This window comes from Melampsora larici-populina (genome assembly GCF_000204055.1).
Source record: "Melampsora larici-populina 98AG31 unplaced genomic scaffold MELLAscaffold_1, whole genome shotgun sequence".
In the NCBI taxonomy this organism is placed as follows: domain Eukaryota; kingdom Fungi; phylum Basidiomycota; class Pucciniomycetes; order Pucciniales; family Melampsoraceae; genus Melampsora; species Melampsora laricis-populina.
Window position 1 is genome coordinate 3,405,195 of NW_006768765.1, and position 18,337 is coordinate 3,423,531.

General features: G+C 43.6%; 7 protein-coding genes across 7 annotated transcripts; 5 read left to right on the forward strand and 2 right to left on the reverse strand.

Moving 5' to 3' along the window:
- Positions 1–1,287: 1,287 nt before the first annotated feature.
- MELLADRAFT_32356 (uncharacterized protein) lies at positions 1,288–2,013 on the forward strand (the record flags this gene model as incomplete). The annotated part of the gene is made up of 1 exon (XM_007403726.1): positions 1,288–2,013. The coding sequence occupies one exon, from the start codon at positions 1,288–1,290 to the stop codon at positions 2,011–2,013; it is 726 nt and encodes a 241-aa protein (XP_007403788.1).
- An 842-nt stretch (positions 2,014–2,855) lies between these two features.
- Positions 2,856–4,853, forward strand: MELLADRAFT_101435 (uncharacterized protein; the record flags this gene model as incomplete). Its single annotated transcript, XM_007403727.1, has 8 exons — positions 2,856–2,925; positions 2,990–3,123; positions 3,218–3,675; positions 3,747–3,910; positions 3,980–4,197; positions 4,275–4,387; positions 4,467–4,581; positions 4,782–4,853. The coding sequence occupies 8 exons, from the start codon at positions 2,856–2,858 to the stop codon at positions 4,851–4,853; spliced, it is 1,344 nt and encodes a 447-aa protein (XP_007403789.1).
- A 209-nt stretch (positions 4,854–5,062) lies between these two features.
- Positions 5,063–7,439, reverse strand: MELLADRAFT_76387 (uncharacterized protein; the record flags this gene model as incomplete). The annotated part of the gene is made up of 6 exons (XM_007403831.1): positions 5,063–5,577; positions 5,643–5,834; positions 5,910–6,551; positions 6,627–6,747; positions 6,824–7,054; positions 7,118–7,439. The coding sequence occupies 6 exons, from the start codon at positions 7,195–7,197 to the stop codon at positions 5,497–5,499; spliced, it is 1,347 nt and encodes a 448-aa protein (XP_007403893.1).
- A 2,570-nt stretch (positions 7,440–10,009) lies between these two features.
- On the forward strand, positions 10,010–11,080 carry MELLADRAFT_58758 (uncharacterized protein; the record flags this gene model as incomplete). The annotated part of the gene is made up of 1 exon (XM_007403728.1): positions 10,010–11,080. One exon carries the CDS (start codon positions 10,010–10,012, stop codon positions 11,078–11,080), a length of 1,071 nt encoding a protein of 356 aa, XP_007403790.1.
- A 1,456-nt stretch (positions 11,081–12,536) lies between these two features.
- Positions 12,537–14,543, forward strand: MELLADRAFT_70543 (uncharacterized protein; the record flags this gene model as incomplete). Its single annotated transcript, XM_007403729.1, has 3 exons — positions 12,537–12,733; positions 12,817–13,844; positions 13,933–14,543. The coding sequence occupies 2 exons, from the start codon at positions 12,726–12,728 to the stop codon at positions 13,835–13,837; spliced, it is 1,029 nt and encodes a 342-aa protein (XP_007403791.1).
- A 318-nt stretch (positions 14,544–14,861) lies between these two features.
- On the reverse strand, positions 14,862–16,732 carry MELLADRAFT_76389 (uncharacterized protein; the record flags this gene model as incomplete). The annotated part of the gene is made up of 4 exons (XM_007403830.1): positions 14,862–15,893; positions 15,979–16,101; positions 16,220–16,459; positions 16,533–16,732. The coding sequence occupies 4 exons, from the start codon at positions 16,686–16,688 to the stop codon at positions 15,024–15,026; spliced, it is 1,389 nt and encodes a 462-aa protein (XP_007403892.1).
- Positions 16,733–16,942: 210 nt separating this feature from the next.
- MELLADRAFT_73884 (uncharacterized protein) lies at positions 16,943–18,169 on the forward strand (the record flags this gene model as incomplete). Its single annotated transcript, XM_007403730.1, has 2 exons — positions 16,943–17,893; positions 17,987–18,169. One exon carries the CDS (start codon positions 17,005–17,007, stop codon positions 17,785–17,787), a length of 783 nt encoding a protein of 260 aa, XP_007403792.1.
- Between the last annotated feature and the right edge of the window lie 168 nt (positions 18,170–18,337).

Sequence of the window (18,337 nt, forward strand, 5' to 3'; positions counted from 1 at the left end):
GAACAAAAACTTTCAGTGATTCTTATCTTGAAAGTGTGGTCATACTGACTTGAAACAGCTTTTCTCACATCCCCATTTGTGTTTGAGCTTCATCACAGCCTTGATTGCTGTTTCTGTGAAGATTTTCTCATGTTTTTAATGGTTTTTTGCTTCAAAGGCGCGCCCACACGCCCCCTGCTATTTGGGCGCGTCCCAGACAATGGATTCTGCGCCTGGGCGCGCCCACCACCTGAGTTGGAGGGCTATGCAACCCCCGCCCCCGAACCCTACGGGCACCCCGATGTATTGGGGGCGCAAAAAGCCTGACCAAACCCGCACCCCAAGGGTTCGGGGCTCAGGCTGACTCAGGGCTGACACTACTGATGGCAAAAAGAAAGCCAAACCACACATTATTGGCCTCCAGCTGCCCCCACAGGTTATGAGCCAGGCATCCCAAGCCCGCTCATGACGGAGACCTTTGTGCCTGGGATCACAACATGTGGGGGCAAGTGGAGCTCAACGAAGCGGGAGTCAGCCTGGTTCAGCAGGAATCAAACCCACAACCATAACAAGTGCACCACTTTGGCATGCGTCAGCAACTGCAAACACCACCCGGGCTTGGGATCCGACTACTCGTGTTAAGTTTGATTCATGAGATCCTTCATTAGGACGCTTCTTTATGACTAAACATAAAGACAATCTCTCATCAATTCCGTTATGTATCCAACAAAAATTGGCTCTTGCTGAAGAGTGTCCAGATGGTCAAGATGGGTCAAGATAGCGATCATACATAAGTCAACTCCATACTTTCTTACAGCCAAGCCATGTGTCGAATTTGCCCCAACATAAAGGCTGTTTACTACTCTTTTTGAGGGTAAATCTCATTATTTCTTCCAGGCAAAGAATCAGGCAAAGAAGAAAGGAGGTAATTTTTTAGCTATAACATGAACTTCGGGCGTGTTCACTTAAGGAATTTCTGACCAGAAATCACATTCTGTAAATTTTTTAATGCAAAAATGAAACATGCACCACCAAATAGACACTTTAAATTTTGCAGAATGTGATTTCTCACCAGAAATTGCTTAAGTGAACGGGCCCTTCATGTTTCTCAAATAACGCTTTTGCTGTTGGGTGGTCCGGCCTTGAGCGTCCAGGTTCCGTGGGGCCGGGTGCGGGGCGAGTATCTGCTTCCGTGGGACCATGGTGGCATTTGCTGGGGGCAAATTTTGTAACCAAATTTTTTTTACCCAGAGCGTCGGTCTTAGGAAAGATCTTGAGACCAACCATTCATCAAACAAGATATTCAGTATGAATTCAGACTCCAACCCAGACAAACCACCTACACAAGACGACCTCACCGAGCTCAAGTCGAACACTACCAAACTCATCAATCTCGCCATCACCCATGATATCCTCCGATTCGGTAACTTCACCCTCAAATCTGGTCGTTCCTCGCCTTATTTCTACAACGCAGGCTTATATAATTCAGGATTGCTACTCAATGCTATCGGTCTCTCCTATGCCATGAAGATCATGTCACTCAAATCTGTCCTTCAATTCGATGTTCTGTTTGGTCCTGCCTACAAGGGTATTCCGCTTGCGACGATCACAGCCGTAGAATTAGCTCGACTTGACCCACTTACATATGGATCTGTGGGTGTGGCTTACAACCGAAAAGAAGCCAAAACTCATGGTGAAGGTGGTCAAATAGTCGGAGTTCCCCTCAAGAACAAACGTGTTCTCATCCTGGATGACGTGATCACTGCTGGTACCGCCATACGACAGTCCATCGATCTGATTAAAGAGAATGAGGGTAGCTTTGTGGGCGTTGTGGTTAATTTGGATCGACAAGAAAAGGCACCAGATTCCGAGATGAGCGCTATTCAACTTCTTGAAGCCGAACATGGTGTCGGAGTCTATCCGGTTATCAATCTGACTGACATCATCGAAGCCATGAAGTCTACGGGAGGTCTAGAAGAACACCTTGAGTCAATGGAAGCATACCGAAAAAAGTGGGGGATCGATCAAAATTAATCGTGCGCGGGCTCGGATTCGGTGTACATAATCCTTTTTTGCAAGTTTCTCTTTGCGCTGGGTGATCCTTTAGAATTCAATCACCGCTCTCTGTATACCATGAGCAGTGTAGGGTGTGGGTTTTTGAAACAATTTCATAGAAATCGGATAACACATATAAGCTTGCTCATAAAGGTCCGCAAGCGTCAAGCACGCCAGCAAGCTGCACTTGATGATTTGTTCATACGAGAGAGATTCTTAACTTGAGATATCTTGCTTTGTGTTGAGATATGAATCTGACAATCTTACAAGATTTTGCAGCTTTTTCTGATTCCGCTGAACGGCCACATCGAGTCAGAGTTGCTCAGCCAGAAAAGGGCTTGCATCAGTGAGAAGTTACCCAAGAGGGCCACTTCAATTACCTAACATGGCCGTCATCCTCCTCCTCATCTCTAACTTCTGATCCTCTTTGTGTCAGAGATGATCTTCTTGGCACCCAGTCAGCGCTGGAAATTGCTGGTCTTTTTTATGATTGGAAGTGAGCGGGAGTGTTCTCTTGAGGCAAATAGAGCCAGAAGTGGAGATAACATATCATCATATAACCAGTTCTTGACATTTTTTTGTTCTTGATCTACGAATCCGATGCAAGAGCAAAGGGAAATCGAAGTATGCCGAGCCTTGTGCGAATACAAGGTGAATGCATACCCGGCCCGATCGGGCAGCCCGGAGAGGAACCGAGCTCGACTTTATCCGACATGGCAAGCAGGTCTGAATGGACCGCTCCGTCATTGGACTTCCCTATCAAGTCGCGCACTTTTCCCCTTTCAGCGTCACCTCACCTCATTCACTAACATTGACTTAAGATGACAAGTACTATCGAGGACGCAGAAAAATGGGCAAATGATGGGATCGGAGCTTTATCTATCTCTCTCGGTAACTTCAAAATCTATCTGTTTCGCGAGGCTTTATTAACTGACATTGACCTTATGGATCTTAGTGCGATCGACCGATCAAACCGCTCAACTTGGTAAAACGGAACAAAACTTAGTGGCATGCTTTCATCCTAAATTCGTTTACCCTATCTTTGGTCAAGAAGAGACGATCTATGGATACCAGGATTTGGACATACAGGTAAACTCCTACACTCATTGACGCGTCATGACGCGTGTATATCGACATCACAATTTACGAGAGGAGATCTAACATCATGATTCGATATTGGTAGCTACAATTCGATTCTTCTTCACTCAAGAACTACCTATCAATTCAATACAAAGCCAAACTACCAGAGTCATCACCCGTTAAACCTGATGAAATTGAAGAAACACTTTACAAATTCATTCCACCAGATTATACCAAATCTGAAGAAACATTTAAAAAAGAAATTGAAGAAACTTTTGAAAAGGGTTTTATTCCACCAGGTGAAAAGATTTCATCTTATCGACCTAATCATTCTAAAGGAAAAGGGAAATCAAATCCAACTCAAAAATTAGAACCATGGGTAAAATGTGATTCAGAAGAAGATGAAAATGAAGAAGAAGTGGTTTATGAATTATGGGCTGCAAATTGGAAAACACCTGGCTTTCGAGAGTATCATCGTCGAATGCAAGTCTTTACACTACTTTATATTGAAGGAGGCAGCTATCTTGAAGAAGATGATCATCGATGGGAATTTGTGGTCTTGTAAGTCAAACGTGGTTTCTGAATTTGAAAGCTTTCTAAATCATTCGGTGTAAATTTTGGACACTACTTAGGTATGAACGTCGAAAGCGTAGAACAGCCAATTCTGAACGACGTTACGATTATCATTTTTGTGGATACGTCACACTCTACTCATTTTACCACTACCCATCTTCAATACGATTGCGACTCTCTCAATTCATCATCTTACCACCTTATCAGTCTTGTGGTCATGGTTGTTAGTAAACAAATGCAAAAAAATTCTTCCTCATGAATGAGTCATACTGATGGTTGAAAAATGCGATAGCAATGTTATATTCTCAGATATTTCAATACCTATTAAAACGAACTGAAGTGGCCGAATTAACCATCGAAGATCCTTCCGAGGCATTTGAAGATATGAGAGATAAAGAAGACTTGAAGTTATTGATGAAACATAATGTCTTTGACTTGGAACTTTCGAAATTGATTCCAGTTGACCGAGAATGGTATTTGGCCACTAAGGAAAAGTGGAAATTGGCGGACGTGAGCTATTCCTCTCAGTTTATTCACAAAACATTTTTCATTGACTCATGAACTAAATTTTACGTATGATCCGCCAGCGTCAATTTTCAAGATTACTTGAAATTGCCTTGAAGATAAGACTAAGTCTCGAAGAAACTGATCCCAAGGTCGAACGAGCCTACCGAATTGCAGTTAAAGAAAGATTATATCGGTAAGTCTTTCTGATATTCAGCAAGCTCTATATTTCCAAACGTGTTCCTGAAATCTTGCTTATATGGGTTAAAAAACAGCTTTAATTACGATAGTCTTGTAAATATTCCCAAAGAGGAACGTCGAGAACGTTTACAGCAAACTTTTGAGGGAGTTATGGAAGATTATGATCGGATCATCTCAGGAGAAAGAAGGGTAATTGATTGATCGAGTTTTATTCAAAACGTCGATTGATTCGTTGATTTGATTTGGATCGCAATCATGAACTTAAAAATTGATTTGAAAAGTTTGTTGAAAATGCTTGGAGATTGGCATGATTGTATATATATAGAATTTACATGTCATGCATGGAAAGATTGTTATTGGAACTTTACATTAGTCTTTGTTTTCTTCAGTGGCAATTGCGTGGCTATGGTGATATTCACTATGCAATTTGTGAGCCTGTAGAGGTATTAGCACAAATATGATCTCACATATGATCTCACAGTGTTGAATCAAATCAAGCAACTCAGTGTCCTCATGAGGCTCTGGGCACGAGGTGATGAAATGGACCAATGGCTTATGAAGTGTGTAAACAGCGACATTCTTCCAGAAAATTGTGAGACTATATCAAAGAACTCGAGCGTTGACCTGTAGCAAGGTAAGGTTGACTTTGCTAGCGGGGCGTGGGGGCTTTGCGAAGTAAACACTTGCGTCAAAAAATGTTACAAGAAAATCCACAGAACGATGTGAATTTCAAGGTACTGAAAACTGATACAACCAGATCAAGCGAAATTATAGTCAGGTGAGGTCTACTACTCTGAACAAATCATCAAAAGGACCACAAACGATAAAACCAAAAAAAGATAAGATGAGAATGATAAAAGAAAATTGATTCTAATACACACAACCAGGTTATATGAGAAGATGAGAATGATAAGTGAGAAAACCACCAGCGGAGGTATATATATAAAATGATAAGTGTAATGGCGAACATCAAGCCAAAAAAACTTTCACCGCAAGGGAGAAGTATGTTACAATTGTGTTATTGTGCTAATAAGCTTCGGTCAACGGATATGTATAAGACGAAAAGGAAGAAGTAAAGTAAGTTGGTTTTATGGGTTGTGGAACCTATGATTGAACAAAGCCCCATTGGATGGGTAATACACCAGTAGCTTGAGATCCGAGGGCATCGTATGCACCGGTAGAAAGCTATGGTCATGAAGAAATAGTCAGGACGGTGTTGTTGACGGATAGAAGTGTGCGAAGTGACTTACATCGAGAGATGTGGAAGATGGACACCCAGGACACATGTCTTGGACTTTGGCAATGACGGTTTTACCATTGGCGGTGTTTTTGATCATGACTTGTTTGCCACAATGTTTTCCTTCCGCATACATGTCTGTAGGTAAAGCAACCAGCGGAGTGTTGTCGGAGTTGACATTTCCACAAGCACCAGCTGCTCCTTCCTAGAAGTCGTGAAAATACATGTTAACTTTCTATGGATCACATGGATAGACGAGAGAGGAGAAAAATAGACATACCTGGTAAAAGTATGTACCCTTTGCGTCACCATCTGAACCGAAGACTTGTGAAACACCTGATAAGCTACCGGCTGAACTGGCATCGTGCTGGGTAGAGGCTGAGTCATCTGAAGATTTTTTTGTGGAAGCGTCGTCAGATTTTTGCTTTGAGGCAGTAGCGGCATCGTCGGCAGCTTTCTTGGCGGCGGCATCGCTAGCGGCTTTTTGGGCGGCAGCGGCAGCGGCAGCTTGCTGAGAGGCGGCATCGTCAGCGAGTTTCTTGGCAGCAGCCTCAGCAGCGGCTTTCTGAGCGGCGGCATCGTCAGATACTTGTTTGGCGACTGCGTCGGTGGCCTTCTCAGTCTGAGAAGTCAAGTTGGAAATGGGTACATTGGTGGCATCTTTGAGGAGAGCCTTCGAAACTGTAGGTGCTGTTGCCATCTTCGAAGAACTGTTGTCGCTGGGAGACATGTCTTGGGAAGAGCTGTTTTCACTGGACGACATATCTTGAGTCGAATGGTCTGTAACGACAGGGGCTGCCAGTGCTGATGAGGTGCCGTTTCCTTGGCTCTTGTATTGCTCGTTGAGAATTTGAACTTTCTTTTGGGCTTGTAAGAGATCCTTGAGCTGGTCAGGCGTGGGAGGCTCAGAAGCAGAGCGGTTCTGAGAAAAGCATCAAGCACGAGAATGTGCAAAATTAGCTATGAACGTGAGGGCACTTTGAAGACAGAAACATACCTCAGTGGGCTTCATAGGCTCTACGGTACCGTTGGTGACATATACTGGTGTTCCGACGCCAGAGCTGATTTCACCTCGGTAGTTGGTGGACTTCAAGATATAGTTGTGGGCAGCGAGCATGCTAAAGAAAGCGTGTACAGAGAAGTGTGAATAAATATGATAAATGAGCCGTGAATGTAGAGATGAAAGAAAAATACCTCTGTGGAGATAGGTGACATTGGACTGGGATCTTGGAGAGATCATCAGATTTCATGCGGGGGTGACAGCATGCTTCAAAAAATTTGTCATCGATGGTCTTCTTTTGATGACACCCAATCGATAAAAATCGGAAATGGTATTGGTCATAATCCTCCAAAGAGTCGGTTGACCAGTCTTGAGGTGGAGCATGTGCCACGAATGTGAAACGCCGGTGCAATTTGACCGATGTGCTGCATAGATAGAGGAGTCAGATACTTGCTGCTGCTTGAGTGATAAAAAATGATAAGACTAACGGTAAGGTTCGGGCCTCAGAAGGCAAGGTGAGGGCGGCGATCCAGATGAAAGGAACCAATGTTAAGATTGACATGACCATGATGAAATGGAGATGTGAATGCGAGAACTGTCTTTTGAATATAAAATTGGACTGGTGTGCAATGAAGCGATGAAAAAGCAAAGGCTAATGATCCACTCGAAAAGAGGGGGACGCTTGAAGTAAGTTGAAGGTACAAAGGATGGTAAACGGGTAAAGAATGGTAAGGCTTTCGAAAAGTGAGTGGCTCGGACTCTTGCAAAAAGAATATAAGCGCTAGAACTATTTGGATATGTTGAAGAATGTGTAAAGACGGTGTTGGTTGAAGCGCAAAGACCAAGAAAGCAAGGTTGGATTTTATAAGAACAAAGTGATAGAGGCACGGTAAGGAACTAAGAAGCCAAGAGAATGATAATTGAGAAGCAGTCCAGTTGATAACTTCACTAATGATAAAATACTCTTAATTATTCATGAGGGGTAATTGGGGTAAATGAAGTTAAATGCGCTTGGTCAGTTGAAACCATACAAAGTACTACATCATAACTCTCCTGATTTAGTCAGATGTTGGGCGAAGTAGATATTCATACTACTGGTAAATCATTTTCTTCGGCGAGTTGAAAATGTCACCTGTGAGGAGACCTGACTGCAATAATATACATAGCTTATTAGTTTAGACCGTTGGTCTTGCTAATAGTTGATGATTAAAGCATATATCTTGCTAATCCGGTTCCTTTCATACCACAAAGCTATCGAGTCATCGATCACAAGTGTTCAAATATGTGGCAAGGCAAACGTTGGATGACACACAGGTGAGCTAGCCCTGAGGAGGTTTGAAAAGTTACACTCATCATTCAGATCGGTCTGCCAGTTCTCCGAATTAGATTGGTTCAAAGATGGTCAAGACTTAAGAAATTGAGAAGAGTGTGAGCAACTCAGCCCCGCTTCCAACAGGCATCAGGCATGCAAGAAGCCCCGGTAAATGTCTGAAGGGCTCGCATGATCTGCTCACACTAGCCGATGACCTTGATCTTTTCATCAAGGTGGACTCGCCGATCTGAAATTCGCGCAGCAAAGGGGACGTCTAGATTAACACAAGCGCCACCAAACCGCGGTCGGTCTCGGCGGGGGGACTTGGTTAAGTGAGAGAGAATGTGGACTCTGGAGTCGACCGATGAAGTTCCGTAATTGCCATGGAAGTGCAAAGAGGACCGTCGGATCAGAGCTACATTGGTCAGCTCAGGTTCAGAGACAAGATCGTAATCACAAACAACAGATCGGGATATGGATCTTGAGATGATGATCCATACATGTCTCGTCATCAGATCCTCAACATCAGTCTGAGGAAAGCCTTTGATGTAATTGAGTACAAAGACCAAGTCAGGCGTGCGTGTGCAAAGTTTGGGGGATGGCACGTCGAGTATTGGCAAGGCCTTGAACCACAACTACTTGACCATGCTTTTGTTCGCAATGCTCGTCTGGGCTTCTTTGAAAAGTGTCTCCAGTGAAAATGAACATGACGGTACGAGCTGTAGAATCCTGACGCAGGCGTAAGCTGTGTCGATTGAACTTGTCTTCTTCTTACTCGATCAGAAAGCTCGTGCCCCTCAAGGACATCATGAGCCAGGTAGACATAGGGATCAATATCTGAATTTCTCCGACCATAGCTTCAAGATATGACTAGGGCTATGGAGAACGAGCCGGCGGAGCCTGAATCCAATTGTATTCCGTCCAAAGCGGTTGCACATAAAAAGCCTTCGACACTTCGATTTTGAATGAGCTACCCATTGCAAACCTTGACCAAAAACTTGTGAGTGACGAGGAAGTGGAGTAAGGATTTATTGTGATACAAAATCTTCATGGTGTATGTATTTTGTAAAATCTTCTTGCTCCAATGGGACATTAAATTCATCATCTATTTTTTCATGTTGATCGGTCTCACTCAGGTAGATGTATTAAGCCCTTCCTCGTCGAGTGACCAGCCCAAAAAATTAAGCTTGTGTAAGTTGATGGATCAGTGCAAGTGCTCAGCAAGAGAAAGATTTCCTTTCGAGTTGCTTGGGTAATTTCTCATGAGTCAAGGATGTGTATTGCTCGGAGGCGTATGCAAAAAAGAAATATAGCATAGTATGTCAAAGTTTTTCTGCTCCGAGGGCGGGCTGCAGACACACTATCCCGGATTGAAGGGTAATGTCTCTAACATAGATTGTGCTTGCGGTACGGTCAAAGTGAAAAGATCAACATAAGACCAAATCTAACAAGGGGCTACCACCAATTTATTCCTAATCCGATTTAACACTTGAATCTACACCCAGGTCAGTCCTACAATCTAGTTAGTCAACAAACTGATTGAAGATTACACCATGTGAGCGAGGAAAATTGGGGCTAGAATAAAATTAAGTTCGTCAGTCAGACCGGCTTACTTCTCATTCAAGTTCTTCAACCTCGAGGTAGCTTTCGATTCGCGTCCGTCATTATTCCCTTCCAAAATAGATAGAGATTTTTCCACTAACACACGGCTTGTTGCCAAACTTTGGATCCCTATAACATGAGAATATTGCACATTGTAGCGCAAATCAGTTTGCTCTCAAGACGCTGGTCGATTCATAAGAAATTATAACCTTCAAGTGGCTTGACATCTATTTTCTCTTCTTGTTTCTCGCCTTCAATATTTATACTTTCAAATCACCATATATTCACCTTTTCATCCACTTCAGTACCCACGCTCCTTTACACACATCAGACGAACCTCGAATCAAATCTCTTCATTGTTTGGATAAAATGACAACGTGCGCTTCCTTGACTCTTTCTCGATACTTCTCACGCAGTCTTCAAAAGATCCTGACATTGCTTCCTACCTTTATGGCCACCGAAATCTATGATTGATAGGCGCACAAATCACATAGTCCCAGTGAGTTCTGTGACCATCAGTTCTATAACTGCTACGGCTACAGACATTGCTTCGATATCACCCACAATCTCTTCAGACAGCATAATCCCTTCCAACCGTCCGCAGCCTTTTGGCTCTTCAATTTCTGGTGATTTCGGAACAAAAACAACTTTGGGCCTACCGGTGAACAGTATACAGCTTGTCTTTGGACCCACCACTCCCACTGCGACCGCCACACCTACCGAAGATCCTACCTCTGAATCCCACTTTGGACCAGTGGCAATTGCATTGGTTGCTTTGGGAGTGCTGTTAGGCCTTATAGGACTGTTAGCCATAGTCTTAGTGTTGAAAGTCGGAAAAGGTCGCCGTCGAGACGCACTTGACTTTGGAAATGGATCATCAAACAAACCACCTTTCTTGGACCCAGCATCATTGTGTGAAACTCCTGATGAGTTGCAGGCTAAAAAACATCACCTTCGACCATCCACATCACGCCGTGGCTCTTACTTCTCCAACTCCCATAGAGTTTCCTCGGTCATCTCAAGCCCAGCCCAATCGTTTGATATCATGCGAGTTTCGGCTCGCTACGTTCTCGAACCACGCAGGTCAACCCGGATCACTTTAACCAAAGATGGTCATTCATTCGAACCCCCATATCGACTTTCAAGTGATACTTGCATGGTTTTGGATCCATTAATGATGCAGAATCTGCGTGATCCACCAACCCCCTCTAAGCATCTATCTTTCACGTCAAATGAACATCCCCTACCTGACATAACGGCACATAACTCACCAGTAAGGCATTCTAACCTACCATTACCTCGGCCTAAGCCAGCCATCTTGAAAAATACGAGTAGAGATAGTCATCATTCGATGCCCGACATGTCCCTTGCTTCTGGACAAACAGTCTTCGGAATATCTCAAGACCTTCCAAGTCCATCTTCTGAACGTTCCCGAGATACTAGGGCCCAATCAAAAGGTGTGTTGATACCCTCAGACTTTTCCACCCATTACGATTCTGTAGTCAAGCCAGTCAAAGAAAAAAACAGTACTTGCTAAAAAATCTGACATTTGATCTTATCATCAGATGCTTTATAAAACCCCCCACCATGTCAACATCATCCTCGCCCTCGTATTCCTGAGGCGTTTCACCCAGATACAATATTTGCATATAATATACTCTTCAACCTTATGGACATGTCATCTATCAAGCAACTATGCTACTTCCATCATGTATAACCATTAAACCAGAGCGGGTCGTTAAAGTTTTCATTATCCCCCTCCTGTAGATTTTGCCTTTGTTGTAGCATCTAATACTTGAAAGCATTTGAAATGCTGATAGTGGAAATTCATCACAAACAAGTTTGAACGTATAAGTATAAATTACTATCCTCGCCTTATTTGAGAATTGATGCAATACACATCCATGAAGTTATACCCTCAGACTGGCAGGTTTCATCATCCCACTCTGTAACGTCAATCTCAAAGCAACAGTAGACCTCCAAATAATTTTTATAAGTGTTCCAGTCTTATTCAAAAGGAGTGATGTTCAACGGAAGATATCCGCTCCGAACGCTCCAGATCCACGAGCTTTTCTATACAAAATATTTCGAAAACATATCACCACACCAATGTCTCTCATTAACTTTCTTGGCCCTTGAGCCTCTTTGAACATTAGAACCCAATGACACTACAAAGTCGCACATTCCCTTCACCATGCACATTTTGGCCACATTGTGGAAGATGAATAGAATCCACTCATCAGATTCTTCTCAATGCTCAATAGGGCCCAGCTCTGTCCTGTGGACAGCACGTCGAGATCCTTTTGCGGGGGCAACTTGTAGATCATCTGCAAAGGGAAAACCTAACATGTGAATGTGGCTCACAGGTAGACTTCGGAGTTCCCACAAGATATCCCCATTTTCTTCTTCTTCACAAGTACTATCCAAGTTGAAGAAAACTCATTTCACTGCACACGTGACCTATGATCAATTACTGAAAGTTATTATCTGCCATCAAGAGGTATCGTGTGCAAGGCATCAACCATGCATGTTTTCCGCGAGTTCAGGCGTAATGCCAAATGTTTACCGTTTGAAACATGATCATGCATCATACCTCCAGGGTTCAAACCCTTTCCAGGAAGAGCTTGATTGCATTATTGTCACAGTGACATCTGGGCACGACGATAAGACTAGGAAGTTAAGTACAAATAATGCCAATCACGATCGGCATGATGGCCACCTCTACCTGTGTCTGTTGGAGCCGTGTCCTTAGGCTCATAAGCAGGCTGTCATCAAAGCTTCTGGTAGAGCGCAGTCTTCATCCGGAACAAGAAATTATAGTTGCCAAATTGACGTCTGACTCTGGGTACTGATAATCATCTCTTTCAAAATTGCTCAGAATCAGATCATTCCACCAAAACGGAAGTCCGTTCCCCACTTTGAATGTCTTTGACATGAAAATTATGTTCATCTAGAGCGCAACTCGGTTTACTGCTAAGAACCTGGTCGCTTCATAAGAAATCAGTACCTTCAAGCGGCTTGACTCTATCATCCTTGGTTTTTTCTCGCTTTCGAAGCTCTATACGGATATCCATTTTCAACCCGCCATATACAATCATTGTCCACTTCACCAGATATCGCACTCGTGCTCCTTTAACATCAGACATAGCTCCAATCAAATTTGGCTCATTTTTCGGGATACAATGACAACGTGCGTTATCCTGCATCTGTCTCGATACGCCTCGTCCAGACTTTGACATGTAAAATTTTCTGACACCGCTTTCCATCTCTTAGTTATCTTACTTCTTCGACCAGCAGACACGCAAAACAAACAGTCTCAGTGAGCTCTGCGAGCGTTAGTTCTGTGACTCCTACGGCTACACACATTGCTTCGACGTCACCCACAACATCTTCACACCCTACGATTCCTTCCAACCGCCCGACTTCCTATAGCATTCCAGTTTCTGGTTCTCTTGGAACAAAAACAAGCTTGGGTCTACCGGTGAACAGTATACAGATTGTTTTTGGACCCGCCACTCCCACTGCGACTGCCAAATCTACCAAAGATCTCACCTCCGCATCCCACTTTGGACCAGTAGCGATAACATTCCTTGTTTTGGGGGTGTTGTTGGCCCTTATAGGACTGTCGGTCATAGTCTTATTGTTGAGGATCCAAAAAAGTCGCCGTCGGGACGCACACGACTTTTCAGATGTATCATCAAACAATCCAGCATCGGAACCAGCATCGTTATATGAAGCATCGGAACCAGCATCGTTATACGAAAACCCTAATGAGTTACAAGTGGACAGAACTTCCTTTCGCGCATCAACACCACGCCAAGTTTTCTATCTTGCAGACTGTAATAGAGCTTCCTCATTCATTTCAAGCCCAGCTCAATCCTTCGATATCACGCGACTTTCGACTCGCTACGTACACAAATCAGCGAGATCAAGTGCGATGACTTTAAGAGTAGATGGCCCTGTATATGAACCTTCGTATCGACTTTCAAGTGATACCTGTATGGTCATGGATCCCTTGATGATGAAAAAAACCATTCCTCCACAAAACGCCTCCAATCACTCATCCTTCATGTCAGATAATTCCCTTTATGGCACACTAGCACATCGCTCAGCAGCAAGGGTTTCTATCCCACCATTACCTCAGGCTCGGCCTAAGCTATCCATGATAAAGCACTTAAACCAGGGAATTCGTCGTTCTATATCCAACATGTCACATGCTTCTACACGAAAAGTTTCTGGAATAGCTCAAGATATTCCAGCTCTTCCCGCTGAAGTTTTCCAAGATAGGCCATGATACAAAGGTATGTTGATATCCCCTGACTTTTTTATGGATCAAAAATTTCCAGTCAATTTTTGGAACTTGACAAAACTCCCACTGTTACCCCAAAGGCTGAAGTCTGGTGGCTTTATTATCAGATGCTCTACACTCACGTGACTCTACACAGATCTCGCATCATCTCATCGACTTACAAGGACTCTTGAGGTGGTACATCCATTTACAATTTTAATTGCTATGGATATGTCATTCACCACATACATAACTAGGCAACTGTTATCAATTCTAATTATATACCCAGCCTCAGGCCAGGTTATCAAGCTTTTTGATCATGCCCCCCCCGTATATTTCATCTTTCATGTAGCATTGGATTTTTGAAACATTTGAAATGTTCCTTATCTAATTTGTAGTGGGATTCCATCATACTAAACACCCTTTGACAACATACATGGATATCACTAATCTCACCTTATCTGAGAGATCATACAATACTTACAGATGAAGCAATGTAGCAAGATTGACTGAGCCATATAGGTTTAAGTAGCATACTCAGTAATATAACAACAAGAGTGAAGTTGCCAATGAAAGCTACCTCGTGTTACAACAAATCATCTTCAATACAAGGTTGTAAAAGCTTCAGATACCAAGTCAGAAGCATTCCTTCAGTATATACAATTTAGTCTTAATGCACAAAGAGTCTACTAATGAGGTTCTTATCAGTGATGAAGCGTCCTTAACCCCTTCCCAGGCGCAAATTGTCAGGAATATTATTTTTCAAAAGCTGCTTCTAGATTATATACACCTAGGAAGCATGTGGTATATGATAGAAGTGATGAGCAGTTATACTTGTGAGATTTCAACAGATACCTTCTTGTGTTTATTTCACAAGTGTTGAAAGGCTTGAGCGAATCCCAATCTATCATAGCACATGTATCCACTTGTGAGACACCACCAATGGCTAAAGGCAAAGGTTCTCTTGGCATCAGCGGTGATGTAACTTTGAGAAGGTAGCAATCATGCTTGGAGCCATGAGTTTGTGTACAAGGGAGATCTGACCTGACAAATCAGGTCCAGGAAATTACCTTTGGGCACGAAATCACCGACATGATGCTTCGTTCTCTACAGTGTCCAATCCATTTCCAGGGAAAATTCAAGTACATTAATATCACATGTGCATCTGGGCACGATGATAAGACTACAGAGTTCATGTATACAAATCCTCCCAATCATGATCGGCATCCTGGCCACCTTTACTTGTGTCGGTTGGGGCCGTGTTCTTAGTAGCGCCTTCTACGACTGTTGGTAATGAAGATAGGTTGTTGGTGGCGAGCTCCTGCAGAACGGTGGGGGCTGTCTCTTTCTCATAATCTTTCATTAAAGCTTCATCTTCAGCAGCTTCTCCATCCGGATCAGGCACAAAAAGTGGTGTCTCGTTGGTTGCCGGTAAAGTGGGCTCCTCTACACCAGTTGGCAATGGTGGCAAGTTGTTGGCGGAGGGCTCCGGCGGAGCCGCAGGAGCTGACGATCTGAGTGTGTCTTCCTCCTGTTGTCTCATTATAGCTTCTTCTTCAGCAAACTCTTCATCTGGATCGGGCACAAACAGCGGTTGAGGGATTGGATTAGTGACTGATAAAGTGGCTTGTTCTACACCAGTTGACGATGTCGACAAGTTGTTGGTAGAGGGATCCCGGGGAAAAGTAGGAGCTGTTGTCCTGCGCTCAGCTTCGTCCTGTTCTCTCATCAGAGCTTCTTCTTCGGCAAACTCGTCCTCCGGATCAGGCACAAAAAGTGGTCGAGAAACTGAAGCCTGGTTGGTTACTGGTGCAGAGGCTGGAACGTCCATCTCTTGAAGCAGTCTATCAAAATCTTCATCTTGGTCCATGTCAAAGTCGTCTGTTCCGTCTTCAGGTCGCCTGAATAGAGGCCGAGTTGCTGATTGATTAGGAGAAGCAGGTTGCTGAGTCGGTTCCACCCTTTCAACAGCTGAATCCTTGTCCACTTGCACTTCGTTGGATGTCGTTTTTCGCTTTTTTGAGCTTTGAAAAGCTTCTCCCCGCCATTCATTCAGAGCTGACTAGAAAGGACAAGTCACAAGATCAGGGGATCCTGATTGATTGCAGTGAGACATACACAAGACTGATAGGAAGATATTTATATACCTGCAATGGGCGCTTATGACACAGCTTTTCAATCGTATCGATTGCGTCTCGGAATTTCGCTTTGGGATAAAGTAAATGTGCCCACATTCTGTACATCTTGAGAACCCGGCCAAGATCTTCTTTCTAGCCATTGATAAAAGAGTTGTAAGGAAAGTCGTCGAACACAGCATCAGAGAACATCATCCATTTGGGCTCCATTCCAAGGGTATTCTTCGCAAGTGGATCGAGCATTCAAGCTTACTTCAGATCCCTTAGGGCCAGCTTTGAAAGCTTTGGCAAGGGGAATCAGTTTTTGAAACCCGTCGGGATGATTCAATAAACGATCTTCGTCAAGTTTGACAGTCGGACGTCGAATCCTAGTAGATTTTGTACCATCTCCATCTCCGCCTGCCAGAGGATCATCTCCACTTGGAGCTGCAAAGGGATTGACGCGTTGAATCGATTTTTGAGCCAGAGAAGCAGCCATTGCCTCATGATCTATCTATCCAAATGTAAAGTCGTTTCAGTATCATGTTATTTGCAAGTTCCTTTGGAAGTATATGAGAGTGACCGACTGGTGCAGGTAAAGCAAATTCATCGGCATCATCAAGATTTTCGAAAAGAGCGTCAATGTTATCATCTTCGTCATCAAGGCCATCTCCCAAAAATCGAGGTGCGTCCCGTCTCGATGAACCTTCCTCCTGACCCTCGATTTGAATATCTGATGACATTGTATATTTGATCGTTCAAAGGTTTGATGAATCTTGATGCGCTGGTGAAGTTTGATGATTCACTTCGAAGTTCGCAGGCAGAGCCTAGCAAGAGCGCGTATGGTATGGCCACCAGCCCGGCCAAACGCGGGTCATATGTTGAAAAATAACCCCGTCTCTTTGTGTCGGGGTGTGGCCGACAGCGACGGCTGAGGACCGATGGTGAGTCTCGACTCTCAGCTCCGGGCACAAATCTCCTTCATCAAGCTTCGTCACTTTCGTATGTGGTTTCAGTTGATTCCATCGATCAGTTAAGCAAATTATCCACACTCGCAAAATGGCTACAACCAAACTCGACTTTATTCTCGACACACTTCAGGACATCAGCTCAGTATCATTCGGCTCCTTCATGGTAGTACATCTTACCGCTCCAATATCAGCCTTTATTTCAGCCGGCGAACCAACTGCATCCAGTATTCAACTTCTAGGCCGAGTCTGGTATCAAGATTCAAAAACTCGTGAAATTCTTATTGTTTGGGGAAGTCTTGGCGTTCATATAATTGTTGGGATAGTCAAAAGGATCACACGGGTTGGTCGTCTAAGACAATTACGTGGTGACCTCGAACGTTCGGCCAAAGAATCAGAGCAAGTCACTGAAGGAACCCTCAGCCCAAGCGAGCGACGTACACTTTCCAAACGTAGTCTTTACCTACGTCTACGAGAATATATGCCACGAACTTGGCATGCTCTGACAGCATACATAACTTTACCTTTACTGGCCGATCACATTCTTAGCCATCGTCTACGCCCTGCTACACCAGTCTCTTACCTCTTCGTATCTTATCATCTACAAATGAAACCTATCTTATCAAGCCTTAAGTACAGCCTCTTGGTCTCTTTTGCCACATTCCATACCCTTGTCGGATTCAATCAGTTATGGAGCAAGTATCGTCCAGGTCATTCTAAAAAACGACGTTCCATCCAGGCCTCAGAAAGATCTTGGACTACGGGTCTCGGTTGGTTAGGTGTTGTTAGTGCAGTTGGATTAGGAGTGAGAAGTGTCTCTCGAGAGCCAGTGCCTAGTTGGTTAGCAAGACGTTATGCCGCCATCCTGGGCTGAATTGCGATACTCTGTCATGTCAGGACCAAGTTTGTGATCGTTGGATGCGAATGATAATCATGCTTGAGTTTGTCTGATATATTAAGCGCCATCTTGTGTTCTCCTTGTAGGTCATCCATTTCTTACTCTTGCTCATACTGAATTATTTTCGAGTAAGTTGACATATCGAAGATGCATCTTTGGGCTGTGAATTTCTAAGGTTCATTTTCCGCCCGATCTTCTGATCATCTTTATGATCACTTTGTAAAAAATTCGCTGTTTTTGTTTTTGTTTTCAAAGGTATAGACGAGGGTGTCTAAAGCATCAATTTAAGAACGTGGAAACAGATTTGTACTCCCAGTCTTACGAGTGAATGAGCAAGATTGCATGGTTTCTTAGCTGTATTTCCTCCAAGATTATTATCACTCAAAGCATTATAGCACTCTCAAAAACAAAGACTCATCGTGTGAAGCAAAAGGCCTTTCGACACTTGTGAACCAGTGAAGAGTTAAAGTCACAGGAATGTGAATGCTTTACTTGGCCATAAGGTATCCGGCCCATTATTTTTAGT